General features: G+C 39.7%; 2 protein-coding genes across 11 annotated transcripts in view; both read left to right on the top strand.

Moving 5' to 3' along the window:
* LOC138419223 (zinc finger protein 665-like) overlaps positions 1-4,540 on the top strand; it is a 33,031-nt gene extending 28,491 nt beyond the window's left edge. For 5 of the 10 annotated variants that reach the window (XM_069551782.1, XM_069551777.1, XM_069551784.1 and 2 more), the window contains one exon: positions 88-4,540. In XM_069551782.1, coding sequence (XP_069407883.1) covers positions 165-2,222 — 2,058 coding nt within the window. In that variant the 5' untranslated portion in view covers positions 88-164 and the 3' untranslated portion in view covers positions 2,223-4,540. The remainder of the gene's footprint in view (positions 1-87) is intronic. The other 5 variants (XM_069551783.1, XM_069551776.1, XM_069551778.1 and 2 more) reach the window with 1 other exon arrangement.
* LOC138419220 (zinc finger protein 665-like) overlaps positions 1-20,788 on the top strand; it is a 127,776-nt gene that overhangs the window by 28,412 nt on the left and 78,576 nt on the right. The gene's annotated exons all lie outside the window — the stretch shown is intronic.

The following is a 20,788-nucleotide window of genomic DNA, read 5'->3' as shown; positions in this document are numbered from 1 at the left end:
TGCTTTTGGTGTAATATATATTCAACATGGAACCTTTATTTTTGAATTACTGTGAGCAGGATACCTATGATTCTTTTTATCTTGTAGATATCTCTCCTACACATGTGATCAAGCATTTACAACCCAAAGTGAACAGTGATAAACGAGAAACATTCCAAATATTGATGCTGGGAAGCCCTGAAAACTGTGAAATCAAACATTTTCATCTTTGGGAAAGTCAGGAAAATATGTGTGACTTTGAGCGTCAGAGGAGAGATGACAAAATAAATTACAAAGGGACACCTGTAAGCCTTAATGGAAATGTGCCTGATGAAAGAGATTCGCATGATAGAAAGGATGCAGGCATCAAGCCCTTTGGAAAGAGGTTTGGATTTATCTTTCAGGATAAACTGCAGATATTTCAAACTGGCGGGATAAGTTCTGAATATAATGAAGTTAAGAGTTCTGTCAGCAACAGTTTCTCATTTTCATCAGTTCAAAGAATTCCTCCTTGTGTCCAAACCAGTGTTTCTAATATATCTGGGAATGATTTTATGAATCCTTCAGGAATAACACAAGAACTCAAAGCACACAGGGAAAAACCTTACAGATGTGATGAGTGTGGCAAGGCCTTTATGCACAGCTCAGACCTCAAGAGACATAAGAAAATTCATACAGGAAAGAAATTATTTAAATGTGATATATGTGACAAAGTCTTCAGCAAAAATTCAAACCTTGCTCGTCATCAGACAGTTCATACTGGAGAAAAACCATACAAATGTGATGAGTGTGGCACGGCCTTTCGCCTGAAGTCAACCCTTTTAACTCATCAGACAGTTCATACTGGTGAGAAACCTTACAAATGTAATGAGTGTGGCAAGGCCTTTGTTCACAGCTCAGACCTCAGGAGACATAAGAAAGTTCATACAGGAAAGAAATTATTTAAATGTGATATATGTGACAAAGTCTTCAGCCAAAATTCAAACCTTGCTCGTCATCAGACAGTTCATACTGGAGAGAAACCTTACAAATGTGATGAGTGTGGCAAGGCCTTTCGTGCAAAGTCAACCCTTTTAAGGCATCAGACAGTTCATACTGGTGAGAAACCTTACAAATGTGATGAGTGTGGCAAGGCCTTTCGTGTAAAGTCAACCCTTTTAAGGCATCAGACAGTTCATACTGGAGAGAAACCTTACAAATGTGATGAGTGTGGCACGGCCTTTCGTGAAAAGTCAATCCTTTTAACGCATCAGACAATTCATACTGGAGAGAAACCTTACAAATGTGATGAGTGTGGCAAGGCCTTTCGTCTAAAGGCAAACCTTTTAAGTCATCAGACAGTTCATACTGGAGAGAAACCTTACAAATGTGATGAGTGTGACAAGGCCTTTGCTGTAAAGTCAAACCTTTTAAGTCATCAGACAGTTCATACTGGTGAGAAACCTTACAAATGTGATGAGTGTGGCAAAGCCTTTCGTGTAAAGTCATCCCTTTTAAGTCATCAGACAGTTCATACTGGAGAGAAACCTTACAAATGTGATGAGTGTGACAAGGCCTTTTCTGTAAAGTCAAACCTTTTAACTCATCAGACAGTTCACACTGGTGAGAAACCTTACAAATGTGATGAGTGTGGTAGAGCCTTTCGTGTAAAGTCATCCCTTTTAAGTCATCAGACAGTTCATACTGGAGAGAAACCTTACAAATGTGATGAGTGTGGCAAGGCCTTTCGTGTAAAGTCAACCCTTTTAAGTCATCAGACAGTTCATACTGGAGAGAAACCTTACAAATGTGATGAGTGTGGCACGGCCTTTTGTGTAAAGTCAACCCTTTTAAGTCATCAGACAGTTCATGCTGGAGAGAAACCTTTCAAATGTGATGATTGTGTCAAGGCCTTTTGTATAAAGTCAAGCCTTTTAAGTCATCAGACAGTTCATACTGGAAAGAAACCTTACAAATGTGATGAGTGTGGCATGGCCTTTCGTGTAAAGTTAACGCTTTTAAGGCATCAGACAGTTCATACTGGAGAGAAACGTTACAAATGTGATGAGAATGGCGAGGCCTTTTGTGTAAAGTCAACCCTTTTAATTCATCAGACAGTTCATACTGGTAAGAAAACTTTCAAATGTGATGAGTGTGGAAAAGTCTTTGGTCAAAAACCACATCTTCAACTTCACTGGAGAATTCATACTGGAGAGAGACCTTTCAAATGTAATGAGTGTGGCAAGTTCTTCAGTCAAAGTTAACTCCTTAAAAAACATTGGAGAATACATATAGAGAAACCTTTCAAATGTTTCAAGTGTGGAAAATCCTTTACTCAGGTCTCAGCACTCACTAAACATCAGAAAATCCATACATGAGCGAAACTCATGTGAATGTGGTATATGGTAGAAGTCTTCAAAATTTAAAGTTCAAAATTCACACCCTTCTGTTGCTCAGAGAATTCATCCTACTGAGAAACCATACAAATATCATGTGTGGCAACATCTTAGGCTTCATGAGAAAATTCATACTGGATAGAAGCCAGATATATATGTATTTATTAGTCAGGTCTTTAGAACATGAATTCATTCTAGAAAGATTCCTCACCAATTTCACAAATGTTTTAAAAAAATAAATAACCCTATGCTCACATCTCACCAGTAGTATCAGACTATTTATCCTGAAGAAATCACACAGCAATGTAATATGTGTGGCAAAGATCTTACCCCAAAGTCACAAAATAGGAATGTAGTGGAGCTCTACTTCCCAGACTCAGTGGTTGTGGCGAATCCTTTACCTTTTTCACTATTTGTCTTCTCTGATGGCTTTAGTTCAGGTACTCAGGAACTGCAGTAAGTCCATATTTGAAGAGAAGCTATAGAGATCTTTTCGTGCAAAAGAAACCCGAATTCTACCTCAGCAAAGATGATTTTTTGGGGTAGTAGTCTGCCATCTTTTTGGTCTCCTGGCTTTCTGAATAAATCACCGTTCTTGCCCAATAAGTAGTCTCTCAGTTTATTGGCCTGTTGTGTGGTGAGCTCTAAGAGCTTGACTTTGGTAATACATTGATCAAATGCATTTGCTACATGCGTTTCACGATGGTCTCTGGGAAGGAATCAGTGAGATGAAGGGACTGACTTCATTAGATACAATTTATTCACATCCGTGTTCCCTAGAAAAACACACAGCCTGAATTACAAAATTCAATAGTGTGTGTGAATTAGCAACAGGGAGGGTGGAAAATAATGTAAAACTAGGACATGACTCATAGTCAGTAGGATCAGGAAGCACTTCTGTACATAGTCCAGCCTGTTATAAAACATAATGTTCTACCAACTGACCTTGAACAGAGTAGGCAAGATGTTTAAAGGCCTGGGCTTTTTGTAGGAGGACAGGGATAGTTACCAAGGACTGATGGTGTGCTAGGAACAATGCATAGGAATAGGGTCATGTTCTCCATTGGATAGAAAGAACTGTTGTATGTATGATTAAAGAAGAGTTACTCTTATTTGTGGAAATTGAAGACAGAGCTGTCATGGTCTTTGTAGACCGGGACCTGAGGAATGGAGTCGACGAGAAGAAGGAAGCAGGGGACCCAAGTCTCGAGTGAAACAAGGGTGCTTTATTTGCAAAAACGCATGGTTATATATCTTTATACAAGGCAGCTTTAGGCAGTAAAAACATTGAGGAAAAACAAAGTGAAGCAAATAACAGTCTTGAAAAGGCCAGAAAGCATTCCATATCCTGAGAAAGAGGGGCATAACTGAACAGATTATCTTCAAGTAAAAGGTCACTGAAGGGAGTCACTGATTGGATTCCAAGCAGATGCTCTTTCTCATGACCTCAGTCCTGAGAACTGCGTGCAGCTCTGCTCATTCCTGTTTTCCAGGAACTGATAAAGAATAGAGTCCTTGAGAATCGGCACACAAAAGAAGAAAATATCATGCTGGATCCTTTAAAGTTGAATGTCCCCTGACAGTTCCCCCTTTTTTCCTTTTTCATAATTGGAGATGACTGTAGATACTTGTGTGAAAAAGACCCTGAGCAAGTGAGTTTGTTTAGTTTGAACAATTTTAGTTGAAAGGCATTGGTATGTTAAAATTATAATCCCCAGGATAATTATCAGCATTATAGTTCCAGATCCAATACTATGTGTAATGCCTTGAAACCATCTTTGAGGGTCTAGCCCAGATAATTGATCAGCTAGTTGTTCAGCTAAGGTTTCCAAATTGTTGGAAGAGGGTAGACTCTTAGAGAAGGTTTCAAGGATTTCCTTTTGCAACAATTGTACATTTAAGGAAGCATTATTATGCATATCTTGCAAGTGAAATTTGATTTTTTTCCCAATTGTAAGCACTATGGTTGAACCGAAGAGGAGTGATACAAAATTGAGTAGAATTCCAATCACAATTTAATAATACTTGTTTTTGTAAATCTATTAATTGATCTCCAACCCATTGGATGGCTGTTTTTTCATTCCTGAATTTTATCTTGAACTTTTTCATCTTTTTGAACCTGAGTGACCCATATAGTATGAGCATCTTTAGTCCAATTTTGAATAAAGTTTTGTGTTTGAGTTGAAGTTTGTAAAGCAGTGTCTGTGACAGCGGCAGTGGTGAAAATGGCTATTAACCCAAAATGCCAAGCATCAAGCTTCTAATTGCTTAGATCGTCAGAGTACTTTAATGAGTAACTGGGACGTAAGTCTTGCCATGGGATCCTCTTTCCAGGGTCGTTGGAGATCTGCTGGCAACCACAGAGTACTTCAAGATCGAACAATCAAAAGGGATTCGTGTTTTTAGAGAAATAGAGGAATTAAGACAAGTATACACTTTGCAATCTATACAAGTCACAAAATGTAAAGTCTTATTAAATTGTAAGTTTCCTATGGTGATAATGGAAGGGGAACTTGTATAAAATATGAGTGATTATTATGAAAGGAATAGTTACTATGACTATGACTGGTCCCTGTGAAATATCCAGTCCACGTTCCGAGTTTTCAGTATTTGTAGCAAGTTTCCAGATGTCCCATTGTTCAGGGTCAGTTTGTTTATTGAGGACAATTTGAGGACGAGGAGGTGCCATTCCACCATCAAGCCAGCCAAGGAGTCCTTTGTCATGGAAGTGTTCCATTGAACTGTTGGTAATCTTCCATGTTACTTGAGTAACATAATGACACATAGTACTGTTAATATCATCTGAGCAGTTAGATAACCACATACCATAGGGTCCCCAATCAACAATGGTGTAATTGGCCACAAACATGAATTTCCATGGTTTAGCTTGACATCTATCTCAATAAATGGGAGTATATTTAAAATCCTTATAAGTAAACCCCTTACATTCCAACTTTTGTCCTTGTCCTAGAGTTTTGGTAGTATTGACATGGTTCTCATAAAAGGACAGGGCAGTAAACAGTCTAAACAATGTGTGGAAGTTCTCTTTTGGAAGCAGGATGAAAGCCCACGTCTGTCGACTAACATTAATACATAATTCTGCTGGGCCCATGCATAAAGGAAGGATTTTATAGCCTAGAGAAATGTTAATCTTCCTTCATCCTCAGGATGAGAGGGCCCCTCCAAGCTCCAAGGAGGAGGCATATGTACTGAGTCATTAGTGGATACAGCCGGTCCTACATCTGTCCATTCTACAAGCTGCAGTAAAGGGGGGTTAGGTATATAAGCCCAATAAGTGTGATTAATCAAGTCAGCCTGAGCGGGGGAAGCAAAAGCAAGCATAGTGACAAAAATATTTTTAGGATTCCGAGGCATTCCCTGTTGAAAAACCAGATTTTCAGCTTGATTAGTAAGGGTTTTTAATCTGTCCCCAAGTGGGGAAATCGTAAGGTCGATGACCTTGAGTGTAGCGTTTCTTGGAAATTTTCAAGTCGCCATGGCTTGTACTGGAAACTCCTCCTCCTGGGGATTTCGCCGTTTCTTCTCTATCTTTTATGCTGGTGGCACCCCTGGTGCGGATCTTCCGAAGAGGGAGCCAACTGATTTCGTTGGGTCCATCTGGAGAAATCCAAGCATACCCCTTTCCCTGTAATATTAATTTTCCAGATTCCCATTGTTTAGTCAACCTGTCTTGATACCAAATGGGCAGAGGAAGAGAGGTATCCTTCAATGCCTCAATATGTTTTTCTGCTTTGTCAAAGTATCCGCTTGCGGCAAGTTTAAAAGTTTTAAGCAAATAAAGCTGTATTAATAGTTATAGGATTAAAGAGTATATTGCGTTGGAATCTGTTGGGGTCCTTTAATGGACCGGAACCTGGCAGTCCAGAGTCGGTGATAAGAAAGAGAAAGAGAGAAAGACAGACACGGGCACCCAAGCTCTGATGGAGCAAAGGTGCTTTAATGATCTTTCTGTGAGTGTATACAGGCTGTTGTACAAGAAATTTCTTTTGATAAAAATCAGAAAACTAAACGTACAGCAACCATTACTGCCAGGGTCCAGCCCCGGTGGATCCAGGGTGATTTGAAGGTGGGGACGGAGTTGGCGTCCTTGGAAATAACTTATTTAATTACAGATAGAGAGGTATTAGAAAATTAGCAGAGAAAAAGAGGCTGAATGACTTGGTTTACATGGAATACCAATCACCACCTTCGTAGGCCGCAGGCGTCTTCCCGTTCTCCGGAAGGAGAGGAGGCACTGAGGCTCCCCCACCCCCACCCCCCCGGTCCAATCTTAGAAGCCCAGGCAGCCTTGGTGGGTACCCATGCACCAAATGGGAATTCTGCCAGAAAAGTGGAGAGCAAGAAAGAAGTGACATGGGGGTATCAGTTTTTCCAGAAACGGATCCGATTTCTTTATTTTGGGGTTTGCTTATATACCTTTTGTTACACATAGGGATGAATACAGAGTCATGCGGGGGTCAGCAGTCCTGAGCTTTATCAAAATCAGGTGCTTTACATAAATTATTAAAAAAAAAAAGGCTTAGGGGTTTTACATTATCTTCTGGCCATGAGACCTGCTGACATTTTAAGACCCTTTCTTACTGATAACCAAAAAACTTATTTTTCCCAAGGGTGTTTTTTCTTAAACCACGCACCACCCTCCAAATAAAGTTGCATTCCTATAGGGTGAGGGTGTAGCCAGTTACAATCAAGAAAGGAATTTATTTAACCCAAGGTTAACATGATTAGTCTTAAAGGTTAATACTTATTTCTCCTATATGCTAGTTACATTCATTATAAGAGCAGGGAATGTGGAGGTTTAGCAGCAAACATCAGCCCAACAAATGAAAATCCTTTCACCAATGTTCTCCTTAAGATCTATTTAGTCTTCAGTTCAGTTGCTCAGTCGTGTCCTACTCTTTGCGACCCCATGAATCACAGCACACCAGGCCTCCCTGTCCATCACCATCTCCCGGAGTTCACTCAGACTCAGATCCATTGAGTCCGTGACGCCATCCAGCCATCTCATCCTCAGTCGTCCCCTTCTCCTCGTGCCCCCAGTCCCTCCCAGCATCAGAGTCTTTTCCAATGAGTTAACTCTTCGCATGAGGTGGCCAAAGTACTGGAGCTTTAGCTTTAGCATTATTCCTTCCAGAGAAATCCCAGGGTTGATATCCTTCAGAATGGACTGGTTGGATCTCCTTGCAGACCAAGGGACTCTCAAGAATCTTCTCCAACACGACAGTTCAAAAGCATCAATTCTTCGGCGCTCAGCCTTCACAGTCCAACTCTCACATCCATACATGACCACAGGAAAAACCATAGCCTTGACTAGACGGACCTTAGTCGGCAAAGTAATGTCTCTGCTTTTAAATATACTATCTAGGTTGGTCATAACTTTTCTTCCAAGGAGTAAACGTCTTTTATATATATTTTTTAATTTTATCCGTTTATACATTTTTTCTTTTATTCTTTTTTGGAGGATAATTGCTTTACAATGTTGCGGTGGTCTCTGCTATACATCAACATGAATCAGTTGTAATTATATATATATATGTATCCTACATACATTTTATTTATTTATTTATTGGCAAAGTAATGTCTCTGCTTTTTATTTTTTTAATTTTATTTATTTTTTAGTTGTAAGTTTTTTTTTTTAATTTTTATTTTTACTTTAAACGTCTTTAAATTTTATGGCTGCAGTCATCATCTGCAGTGATTTTGGAGCCCAAAAAGATAAAGTCTGACACTTTCTACTGTTTCCCCATCTATTTCCCATGAATTGATGGGACAGATGCCATGATCTTCGTTTTTTGAATGTTGAGCTTTAAGCCAACTTTTTCACTCTCCTCTATTTAGTCTTAAGGTAGTGATAAAGTTACATTTTTACATAGCAAGGACACAGTGATTTATACCAAAGTACAGTGATCTATTACAAAAGAGAAAATTCATTAACTCAAAAAGTCTAGTATTGCTAACCTTAAAAACTACTATATTTCCTTTTCTATATTCCAAATACATTGATTAATATATTCCCAGGTGCCTAAGGATATGGAGGCCTGGCAGCGATCATTGACTCAACAATGAGAAAAGCCCTATGCTAATTAAGACTCTCAAAATACTCCAAAACTCTGTGCTGTTTATGGTTGAGAGGTAGTAAACAATCATGTGAGTAGTGGCAGGAGTATGGATAATCCTTTCACACAAGCTAGTCTGTCAGCAGAGAAGTTTGACCTGAGACAACCTTGTCACACCCAGGGCAGGGAATTAGCAGTAGTTATTGGCACAAAAAATGAAAAACCCTTCACCAATATAATTCCTAACCAACCCACTATACTAATAATTTCTAACTCCCCAAAAGAATTTGCCTTTAGTAAGTCTAAAACATCTCGTGCCTCTCAGGTTGGGAGGCTGTAAACAATCACATGTGGCTGGACGAACCTATACAGGTGGGCTAGATAACCTTCAGAGGAGTCCGTAAGTTGAAACACTCTTGTCACGCCCAGGAATTTTTATTGACTTGGAGCTGCAAGTTAACTCCTTCTCAGAAATGGTTATGGGGGAGAGCCCCCCGTAAAGTCAGAGGTGTAGGTGAGAGCATGAAACAGACTCTGGTTTTGGGGTTAGATGCTCGGGAACAGGGGGTTTCCTGAGGCTTGATCATGCCTTTGCGTATGCCAAGCCTCCTTCCTCATGACCTTTGCCATGGGCGGAATTCCTCATGCTGGCCCCCGGCACATTATCAAGGGAACAAGGGGTTAATAATGGTCACAAGTTCAGGAGACAATCCATATCTCAAGAAAGAGGATGGAGACTAAGCAGTTTTGTCATAAGGAGAATGTTACTGAAGGCATTTCAAGCCTGTCTCATCCTATGATCTCAGTCCTGGAAGCGGCGTGCTGTTCCACTGGTTTCTGACAATAGAAACTGATAAGGAACAGAGGATTTATGAGGAACAGCACGTTGGAATCCTCCTGTTAAACATTCCCTGACAATTCCCATTTATTTATAATATTTGTAAGAAGGGTTCTGACCATTTGAGTTTGTTTAGTTCTAATAATTTTGCATGAAGGCAACGAAGAATGACAAATATAATTGTCAAGACAATCACCAAAATTACAGTTCCAGACCCAGTGCTGTGAGTAATGCTTTGAAACCATCCGCGTGGGTCTAACCCAGATAATTGATCAGCTATTTGTTCAGCTAAAGTTTCCAAATTAGTGGAAGAGGGCAGATTTTTAGAAAAGGTTTCAAAAGTTTCATTTTGTAATAATTGTACATTCAGAGAGCATTGTCATGTATGTTTTGTAAATGAAGTTTGACTTGTTCCCAGTTCTAGGTACTATTGTTGAATTGAACAGGTGTAACACAAAATTGGGTAGAATTCCAATCACATTTTAGCTTCACCTGTTTTTGTACATCTATTAATGGGATCTCCAACCCAGTTGATGACTGTTTTTAGTTCCTGTATTTCATCTTGAATATCCTCATCTATCTGAGCCTGAGTGACCCACGTAGTATGAGCATCTTTAGTCCAATTTTGGATAAAATTATGTGTTTGAATTGAGGTTTGTAAAGCAATGCCAGTGATGGCAGCAGTGGTGCAAATAGCTATTAATCCCCAAATGCCAAGAATCAGCCATCCAATGAATCATCTCGATCACTGGAGCAGTTTAGTAAGTAACTGGGAAGCAAGTCCAGCCATGGGGCCTTCTTCCCAGGGCCGCTGGAGATTTATTGGTAACCACAGACTACGTCGAGATCGAAGAATCAAAAGGGATTCATTTCTTAAGGAAACAGAAGAGTTAAGACAAGTATATAATTTGCAATTTATACAAGTTACAGAACGTAAAGTCTTACTGAATTGTAAACTTCCTATAGCTAGAACAGAAGGAAGGGGAACACAAGCTTGTATGAAATATGATTGATTATAACAAAAGAAATAGTTTCTGTGACTAGGATTAGTCCCTGTGAAATGTCCAGTCCAAGTCCTAAATTCTTAGGTGCTGGTGCTCACATAAGTTTCCAGGTGTCCCATTGTTCAGGCCCAATCTGATTATCCAGGACTATTCGAGGATGAGGTGGGTGCCATTCCACCGTCAAGCCACCCAAGAAGTCCTTTGTCCATGGTAATGTTCCATTATAGTGCTACTAACCTTCTATGCTACTTGAGAAGCATAATCACATGCAGTGCTGTTAATATCATCTGAGCAGTTAGATAACCACATACCATGGGGTCCCCAGTCGGCAATTGTGTGATTAGCCACAAACATTAATTTTCCTGATTTGGTCTGACACTTGTCCCAATGAACTGGAGTATATTTAAAGTTCTTATTAGTAAACCCTTTGCATAGTGTTCTTTGTTCTTTCTCTAACTCTTTCCCTAAAGTTTCAGTAGTATATAAATATGGTTCACGGATAAAAAGGGCAACATCCGAAAGTCCTCTTTTGGAGGCAGGGCAAAAGCCCAAGTTTGTCTGCTAACGTTAATGCATAATTTTGCTGGGCCCATACGCAAAGGAAGGACTTCATAACCTAGAGAGATATTAGTTTCCCTTTTTTTTCAGGGTGTGAGGGCCCTTTAAGGCTCCAGGGAGAAGGCATATGTATGGAGTCATTGGTTAATACAATTGATCCTTTCTCAGTCCATTCTACAACCTGAAGTAAAGGGGGGTTGGGTATGTAAGCCCAATGTGATTGATTAGTTCAGCTTGAGTTGGGGGGAGGCACCAGCAAGGAAAGCAAGCAGGGCTACAAAAATATTCTCAGGACTCCGAGGCATTTCTCTATTGATAAACAGGATTTTCAGCTTGATTAGTAATGGTTTTTATTTGTTCCCCAAGACAGGAGATCATAAGGTTGATGCTGCCGAGGGCGATGCTTTCTGGAGATCTTTAGAGCCACCATGGCCAGTATTGGAGTTTCTTCCTCCTGGGGTTTTTGTTGTCTCATTTCTATGTTGAAGGCCCGGGGCCCCCTTGGGTCGGCTTTTCCAAAGAGGAAGCCATGTGAGTTTTTTGGATCCATCTGGGGAAATACAAGCATACTCCTCTTTTTGTAAGATTAATTTCTCAGATTTCCATTGTTCCTTCATCCTGTCTTGGTACCAAATGGGCAGAAGAAGAGAAGAGTCCTTCAATTCCTTGAAATGTTTTTCTGCTCGTGTCAAGATATCTCCTTGCAGTCAGTTTAAAAAATTTAAAACAAAGCTATATTAACAATAGTTATAGGCTTAAAGAATATATTGTGTTGGAATCTAGTAAACTCTGCTCTGGATAAGGAAGATAAAAGTGTTCCTGTGTGTTCCCCCGTATTTAATTTTTTATTTGTAGTTTCAGTGTGTAATGTGTTTGTTTAACTGTGTCTTGTGTTTGTGGATTATAAGAAATGTCTGTAATCTGTTTAATAGAGAATGAATGTAAAAATTGTTTGAAATGCTTAGAAATACAGGCAGGGTCATTGTTTTTATAGAATTAGGTGTTCTCATTATTGCAAAGTAAGCTAACAGGTGGGTTATAACGTGTAGTTTCATCTCAGAGAGCTGTGGCCCATATAAAAGAAGAATTTGTATAGATCGAGACATATAAGAAGGAAGAGGAAGAAAGTTCAGAGCAATGAGTTCCATCCATTTGCCATAAAATTCTCTTTCATTTGTCAGAAACCTTATTTATATGTTTGTATTCATCATTATGGCAAATAAATTATATATTTATTAATAGTCTAAAATCTCTTTAGCTTTTCTGTAAGAAAAACTTTTTGTAAGAGGAAGTTAGTGTTCAGTAATTAATGTTCTAAAATCTTACTTTATTAGGAAATCACCTAGCTATTTAATAAACTTTTATTATTTCATTTAGTACAATTTTATGAATTTAACTTAACCCAGTCCTAAGAGATTACTTTAGGTAGACATTTTGAAAATATAATTATTTTTATTAGAGTTTATCTAATAGTTTTCATCTCATTTATATATTTATATATATATGTATATACACAAAGAGTTACATTTTTGTTGACAAACTTAGTTTACCTTAAATCTAGGCACAATGAAAGTATTATATAACGATGATTTAAGACATGTCTTAATTAGATTAGCAAACAATTATATTTAAATAAACATTTAATATTGAATATTTTTCCGTTCACATGAACTTGAATTTAAATAGAGTTCATTAACTTCATATTATCCAAAAACAAAGACATACGTTGAGACATAGATAATTTTAGATAGACAGACACATATAGTTTTCCACTTGACATTTAAAATATCTTTTTGATATATATATATGTGTGTGTGTGTGTGTATATATATATATATTTTTTTTTTTCTTTTTCCTGAGTTCCACCAATTTGTTTATGGCTGGAGTCCCAGATAGAGTGGGCTGTGTATCCCAAGAACATGATAAGAGTTAACTTTAGATTTTTTTTCTTAGGCCCGTTTTTGTTTCCCAGGCAGAATTGGAGCTCCAAAAAAGTATTTTAACAAGTTAACCTTTTCCTAACTGCACATGTCAGAAGAACCGGTTTGCAATTTCAAAAAAGATTTTATTTTAATCAATTTTTTCTGGAGTCTAAAGAATGAATATCATGGCAATTCAGTGTCAAAAATATCACTTCTCCTTTTTGTAAGGTGAAGTCGCTCAGTCATGTCCGACTCTTTGCGACCCTGTGGACTGTAACCTAGGCTTCTCCATTCTCCATCCATGGGATTCTCCAGGCAAGAATACTGGAGTGGATTGCCATTTCCTTCTCCAGGGGATCTCCCCGACCCAGGGATTGAACTCAGGTCTCCTGCAGTGGAGGCAGACGCTTTAACCTCTGAGCCACCAGGGAAGCCTCTCCTTTTTGTAGTTACAGTATATTATTAATGATATATGCATGAGGGAATTGCTGTCACATTGGATGTAAAGTCTTGGCTACAAAATTTTGACAAATAGGACTGTTAAGTATACCTTGAGGTAACACAGTCTATTGAAATCTTTTATGAGGCCTGATGTGATTAGGAAAAGGGAGAGAGAAAGTAAATCTCTCTCGGTCTAAAGGGTGTAAAGTGAAGTCACTCAGTCATGTCTGACTCTTTGTGACCCCATGGACTGTAGCCTACCAGGCTCTTCTGTCCATGGGATTTTCCCGGCAAGAGTACTGGAGTGGATTGCCATTTCCTTCTCCAGGGGATCTTCCCGACCCAGGGATCGAACCCAGGTCTTCCTCATTGTAGACAGACACTTTACTGTCTGAGCCACCAGGGAAGTCAAAGGGTGTAAAAGGGTGTAAAGGTATATTTAAAAAGCAATCTTGTAAATCAATAATAATAATGTACCAGTTTTGAGGAACAGTGGTAGGGGATGGGATCCCTGGTTGTAGTGCACCCATGGGTTTCATACATGCATTAACTTTTCTAAGGTCTGTTAAGAGATGTCATTTGTTAGATTTCTTTTTTATTACAAAAATAGGAGAGTTCCAAGAAGAGTAAGATTCCTCAATATGTTTTAATTCTAATTGTGTATCTATAAGTTCTTTAGTAGCCTGTAATTTTTCTTTCATGAGGGGCCATTGTTCTGTGCAAATAGTCTCATCATTCTTCCAAGTTATTGTAATCATTGCTTTGTTTGTTAAATGAGCAGTGGCTCCTAGGAAAAATGTGGAATGTATATCTGAGTTTGCCATTGCATAAGTAAGTCCCTTCCTATTAGATTAAGGGGTGCATCTAACACATAAGGTCTTAATGTTGCAGGCTGGCCTTTCGGTCCTTCATATGGGTAGATTTGAATATTTTGATAAATTTCTTGTACTTTGGTTTGAGAAATTCCTGCAATTTGGCAAGAGATTTTTTGTATAGGCCAGGTTTGGGGCCATAACTGTTTGGAAATAATAGTAATATCAGATCCAGTGTTGAGGAGACCAGAAAATCTTGTACCATTAATTTTAATATTTATATTTGGTGGGGCATATTGAGATACCAATGATGTCCTTAAGGATTGTTTTAGATCTGCCGAATCTGCTTGTCCGTACATTATTAGAGGAGTTAATAGAAATGTAAGGCAAAAGAAGTAATTGAGCAATTTTGTCCCTCTTTTTGAATTGCCATAGAATCTGAGATGACATCATAATTTGAATCTCTCCTTTATAATCTGAATCAATTACTCCAGGGAGAACAGTAATTCCTTTAGAAGTCAAACTAGATTGGCCAAGTAAAAGACCGAAGGTTTGTGGGGGCAGGGGTCCAAAAAGTCCGGTAGGTATTCTGGAAGGGGCTGCTTGAGGGTAAAGGGAAAAATCATTTAGGGCTGGTATATCAACACCGGCGGATGTTGAGGGTTTGAGGGAAAAGATAGAAGTTGCCCCTGGTTTTTGTTGTAGGGGACGTGGTGGGGGGGGGGGGGCGGTCCCCTGTTTGGAGTTTCCCAGAATAGGTTTTCCTTCGATATCAAATTTAGACTTACAGTCTTTGGCCCAATGCATTCCTCTGGCAGCGAGGGCAGATTCTTCGAAGTTTTTCATTAGCCTTCTTAGGGCAGTCCCTTTCTAAATGGTTTTTATCTCCACATGTAAAGTATCCTTCATTTCCCTTCCTAGAAGGCAGCAGCCATTGTCTTAGCTAGCATTTGCATCTTTTGAGTTTCTGATTCTAGATTGCGACAAGCCTTCAAATAATCAATAATAGTCCCAGTCTCACGAATTGGAACGATAGCTCTTTGACATTCCTGATTTGCATTCTCATAAGCAAGTAATTTCTCTAGCTGTTTTTTGGCTTCTTCTCTGATTACAGTATGAGAAATAGCAGTTTCTAATCGAGCTAAAAAACCAGCATAACGTTGATTAGGTCCTTGTAATGTTTTAGTGTAGCTACCTGTAGGCTCTCTTTGAGGAGTAATTCAATCCCAAGCTTCAAGGACCACTGTTTTCCATTGTTCATGCAAGAAGGGAGGGCATTGTATTTGAGCTTCTATGGTATCAAATTGTCTGACGCCAGTTAACATTTCAAAAGTAATTTGGTTTGGGGGAGTTCCAGCTCGGGCATTCTTGTTAGCATGATCTCTGGCTATATCATGAAACCACATTGTCCATTGAAGATATTCTCCTGGTTTAAGGAGAGCTTTTATTAAAGTTCGCCAGTCATAGGGAATAACATTTCCAATAGAAGATGCCACAACATTTAGAAGCTCTTTAGTGACAGGCGAATGTGGACCATACATAGTTAGAGCCTTTTTCATTTGTTTCATGTAAAAAAAGATTAATACCATCATATTGAGGTATTATGTGCCCTTGAGCGTCAGGATTTCTTAAAACTGGAAAGATGGAGAAACCATTGGCGTCGGAAACTTGTCATAGCAAAGCCTTTAATTCAGAGAGCCTCTGTTGCGGAGGAGAGTGAGTAAGTGCTGATTTTTTGCAAATATGAGTCTGTGCCAAGGACTTTTTGTTCAGAAGACCATGAAAGGTCGTTGCTGAACCACGAAAACATCCATCCAGTAAAAGTATCCACCCAAACGTGTAAGCAAGAATACCCATTAGCTTTTGGCATATGCTGCTAAGTCATTTCAGTTGTGTCCGACTCTGTGTGACCCCAGAGATGGCAGCCCACCAGGCTCCCTCGCCCCTGGGATTCTCCAGGCAAGAACACTGGAGTGGGTTGCCATTTCCTTCTCCAATGCATGAAAGTGAAAAGTGAAAGTGAAGTCGCTCATTCGTGACTGACTCCTAGCAACTCCATGGACTGCAGCCTACCAGGCTCCTCCGTCCATGGGATTTGCCAGGCAAGAGTACTGGAGTGGGTTGCCATTGCCTTCTCTGTATGATATGTCTAGTCATGCATTTTTTGTGTTTTTCCCGTTTGGAGTTCTCTGATATTCTTGAATCTGTAGGTTTTTGTTTTTTGCCAAATATGGGAAGTTTTCCATCATTATTTTTTCTAGTATTACTCTATATATGAGTAAAATCAATTTCCCAGTCTTCTCCAGGATACATTCCACTTCGTTGTAATCCAGATTTTGCTAGCTTTTCAGTCTTTGGGTTATTTTTCTGACAAACCTCACACCTTTTGATAATGTTCTTTAAAGTTTTCATTGCATTTTTACCTTCAAACAAACGAGATGCCATCTGGTAAGTACTCTCTGCACCCAAATGAAAACTCTGCTGTAAACCCTTAAGAATTTTCTATTGAGCATTTTCAGGAATTATTAATCGTCCATCCTCGAACTGTAACCATCCTTTATCCATAATCTTAGTTCCTCTTATATCTTTCTAATTCTTGCTCAGTATATTGTGGTTTTTCTACAGGACCTGTCCAGATGAAGGGTGTCTGTAGTGAAGGGGTTTCTTTAAGTGCCGCTTTCCTGGCTTGACAGTCAGCCAGCTGATTACCTTCAGCTGCTTTACTCCCATCCCTGCTGTGCCCTTTGCAATGCATAACAGCTACTTCTTTAGGCCAATATATAGCAGTTAAAAGTCTCTCAATCTCTCTGAAATGCTTAATAGGTTCTCCTGTTGCTGTTTTAAACTGTCTTTCCATATTGCAGCATGAGCATGTAAAGTCAAAAAGGCATACTTAGAATCCATGTAGATATTTACACGCTGCCCTTTGCTTAACTCTAGAGCTCGGGTCAGAGCCACAAGCTCTGCTAACAGAGCACTGGTTTCCTGGGGGAGAGATTTTGCTTCCAAAACCTGTTCAGCAGTCACCACGGTGTAACCTGCTTTATGCTTTCCATCCCGAACAAAGGAACTGCCATCTGTAAATATTTCCATGTAAGCATCGTCTAATGGGGTATCCATTAGATCCTCTCAAGCTGGATAGTTTAAAGTTAGAAATAGGAAACAATTGTGTTCAGGTGTTTCATTTTCCTTCTCAGGAAGGAAAGTGGCAGGATTTAAATGTCCGCAGACTTTAATCTTAGTTATTGGTCCTTCTAACAGCAATGACTGATATTTAAGAAGCCTACTGTCTGTCATCCAAATATTAACCTTAGAATTTAAGATTCCACTCACATCATGAGAAGTCAGGAGAGTAAGATTTCATCGATTAATTAGTTTTAAAGCTTCAGGTGCTAATAAAGCTGCTGTCCCAATTACTCTTAGGCAGTGGGGCCACCCACCTGAAGTTACATCCAATTCTCTACTTAGATAAGCAATAGGTTGCTGGTGAGGCCCTCTGGGTTGTGGCAAAACTCCCAAGGCCACACCTTTTCTTTCAGAGACAAACATTAAATTCTGACCCTGTGGGCTAGCTCAAAGCAGGAGCTTGCAGGAGGGCAGTCTGAAGAACCTTTAAAAACAACGTAGGAGAGTCGTCAGAATCATTAGGTTCTAACAAAGGAGAGACTTCTGGATTTGTGCCTGCTGGCAGAGGAGGAGCATTTGAAGCAGCCGGGCAGGACTAGTAGGAAAATTTTGACATATTTTATATTCTACTTGGGCCTTTTGTAAAATTTTATCATCTACTTGATATTCATGCAATAAGTGTTCTGTCTGTTGTCGAGTATTGGGAGGGATAGAATTTACCTTGAAATGGCAGAATTACAGCTTTAATGGGAGCCCATAGGGGTTAGAAATCAACTGGAATATTTTTTCCCTGCCTGGTGACTCGTTCAACATTTTCTTTGACCCGGTGCCAAATTTCTAAATCAAAACGACCTTTATTAGGGAACCAAGGATTTCATTTAACCACTGTTTGAAAACAAGCCTCTATTCATTGGCACCAAACCAAAAGTCCCTGAGCTTTAAACAAATGATAAAATAAAGTAGAGAAAAGATGGGGCTTTCCAGCTGTTTGACCCGTGTCTTAGTACTTACCAACCTCAATAGATCCCAACCTCAATTGGCCCTGAGTCCCTCTGTTCGAAACGCCATGTATACCAGAGTCCCTGTTCGGACGCCACTTTGGGTCCTTTAATGGACCGGAACCTGGTGGTCTGGAGTCTATGATAAGAAAGTGGAAGAGAGAAAGAGAGAAAGAAAGAAAGGCACAGAGACGCAAGCTCTGATAGTGCAGTTCAGTTCAGTTCAGTCGCTCAGTCGTGTCCGACTCATCGTGAACCCAGAAATCGCAGCACGCCAGGCCTCCCTGTTCATCACCATCTCCTGGTGTTCAGTCAGACTCATGTCCATCGAGTCCATGATGCCATCTAGCCATCTCATCCTCGGTCGTCCCCTTCTCCTCCTGCCCCCAATCCCTCCCAGCATCAGAGTCTTTTCCAATGAGTCACCTCTTCCAATGGCCACCTTTTCCAATGAGTGGCCAAAGTAGTGGAGTTTCAGCTTCAGCATCATTCCTTCCAAAGAAATCCCAGGGTTGATCTCCTTCAGAATGGACTGGTTGGATCTCCTTGCAGTCCAAGGGACTCTCAAGAGTTTTCTCAACACCACAGTTCAAAAGCATCAATTGTCGGCACTCAGCCTTCTTCACAGTCCAACTCTCACATCCATACATGACCACAGGAAAAACCATAGCTTTGACTAGATGGACCTTAGTCGGCAAAGTAATGTCTCTGCTTTTGAATATACTATCTAGGTTGGTCATAAGTTTCTCTTCCAAGGAGTAAGCGTCTTTTAATTTTATGGCTGCAGTCACCATCTGCAGTGATTTTGGAGCCCAGAAAAATAAAGTCTGCCACTGTTTCCACTGTTTCCCCATCTATTTCCCATGAAGTGATGGGACCGGATGCCATGATCTTCATTTTCTGAATGTTGAGCTTTAAGCCAACTTTTTCACTCTCCGCTTTCACCTAAAACTGCTAGACCATTCAGGTATGACCTAAATCAAATCCCTTATGATTATACAGTGGAAGTGAGAAATAGATTTAAGGGCATAGATGTGATAGATAGAGTGCCTGATGAACTATGGAATGAGGTTCGTGACATTGTACAGGAGACAGGGACCAAGACCATCCCCATGGAAAAGAAATGCAAAAAAGCAAAGTGGCTGTCTGGGGAGGTCTTACGAATAGCTGTGAAAAGAAGAGAGGCGAAAAGCAAAGGAGAAAAGGAAAGATATGAGCATCTGAATGCAGAGTTCCAAAGAATAGCAAGAAGAGATAAGAAAGCCTTCTTCAGTGATCAATGCAAAGAAATAGAGGAAAAGAACAGAATGGGAAAGACTAGAGATCTCTTCAAGAAAATTAGAGATACCAAGGGAACATTTCATGCAAAGATGGGCTTGATAAGGGATAGAAATGGTCTGGACCTAACAGAAGCAGAAGATATTAAGAAGAGGTGGCAAGAATACACGAAAGAACTGTACAAAAAAGATCTTCACGACCCAGATAATCATGATGATGTGATCACTCATCTAGAGCCAGACATCTTGGAATGTGAAGTCAAGTGGGCCTTAGAAAGCATCACTGCGAACAAAGCTAATAGAGGTGATGGAATTCCAGTAGAGCTATTTCAAATCCTGAAAGATGATGCTGTGAAAGTGCTGCTCTCAATATGTCAGCAAATTTGGAAAACTCAGCAGTGGCCACAGGACTGAAATGGGTCAGTTTTTATTCCAATCCCAAAGAAAGGCAATGCCAAAGAATGCTCAAACTACGGCACAGTTGCACTCATCTCACATGCTAGTAAAGTAATGCTCAAAATTCTCCAAGCCAGGCTTCAGCAATACATGAACCATGAACTTCCTGATGTTCAAGCTGGTTTTAGAAAAGGCAGAGGAACCAGAGATCAAAGGGCCAACATCCGCTGGATCATGGAAAAAGCAAGAGAGTTCCAGAAAAACTCTGCTTTATTGACTATGCCAAAGCCTTTGACTGTGTGAATCACAATAAAGTGTGGAAAATTCTGAAAGAGATGGGAATACCAGACCACCTAACCTGCCTCTTGAGAAATCTGTATGCAGACCAGGAAGCAACAGTTAGAACTGGACATGGAACGACAGACTGGTTCCAAATAGGAAAAGGAGTATGTCAAGGCTATATATTGTCACCCTGCTTATTTAACTTCTATGCAGAGTACATCATGAGTAGCCCCTTACAGAGGAAAAATTTGAAGCTGCTAAGGAACTTATAGATACACAATTGAAACTAAAACATATTGAAGAATCTTGTTCCCCTTGGAATTCTCCCATTTTCGTAATAAAAAAGAAATCTGGCAAATGCCGTCTTTTAATGGATCTTCGAAAAGTTAATACCTCTAGGAAACCTATGGGTGCATTGCAACCAGGAATTCCATCACCTACCACTATTCCTCAATACTGGCATATTCTTATTATAGATTTACAGGATTGTTTTTTTTACTATACCTTTACACCCTCTAGACCGAGTGAGATTTGCTTTCTTTCTTCCTTATCATAATCATATCGGGCCTCATTAATGGTATCAGTGGACTGTGTTGCCTCAGGAAATGATGAACTCTCCCACCATGTGTCAATATTATGTAGTCAAAGCCCTTGAACCGGTGAGAAAACAATTAACTGACTTTCTTGTTGTTTATCATATGGA

The sequence above is a fragment of the Ovis canadensis genome, chromosome 14, assembly GCF_042477335.2.
Source record: "Ovis canadensis isolate MfBH-ARS-UI-01 breed Bighorn chromosome 14, ARS-UI_OviCan_v2, whole genome shotgun sequence".
NCBI classification, from domain to species: domain Eukaryota; kingdom Metazoa; phylum Chordata; class Mammalia; order Artiodactyla; family Bovidae; genus Ovis; species Ovis canadensis.
The sequence above is the reverse complement of the archived record's forward strand: the minus strand, read 5'-3'. Positions and strand labels throughout refer to the sequence as shown.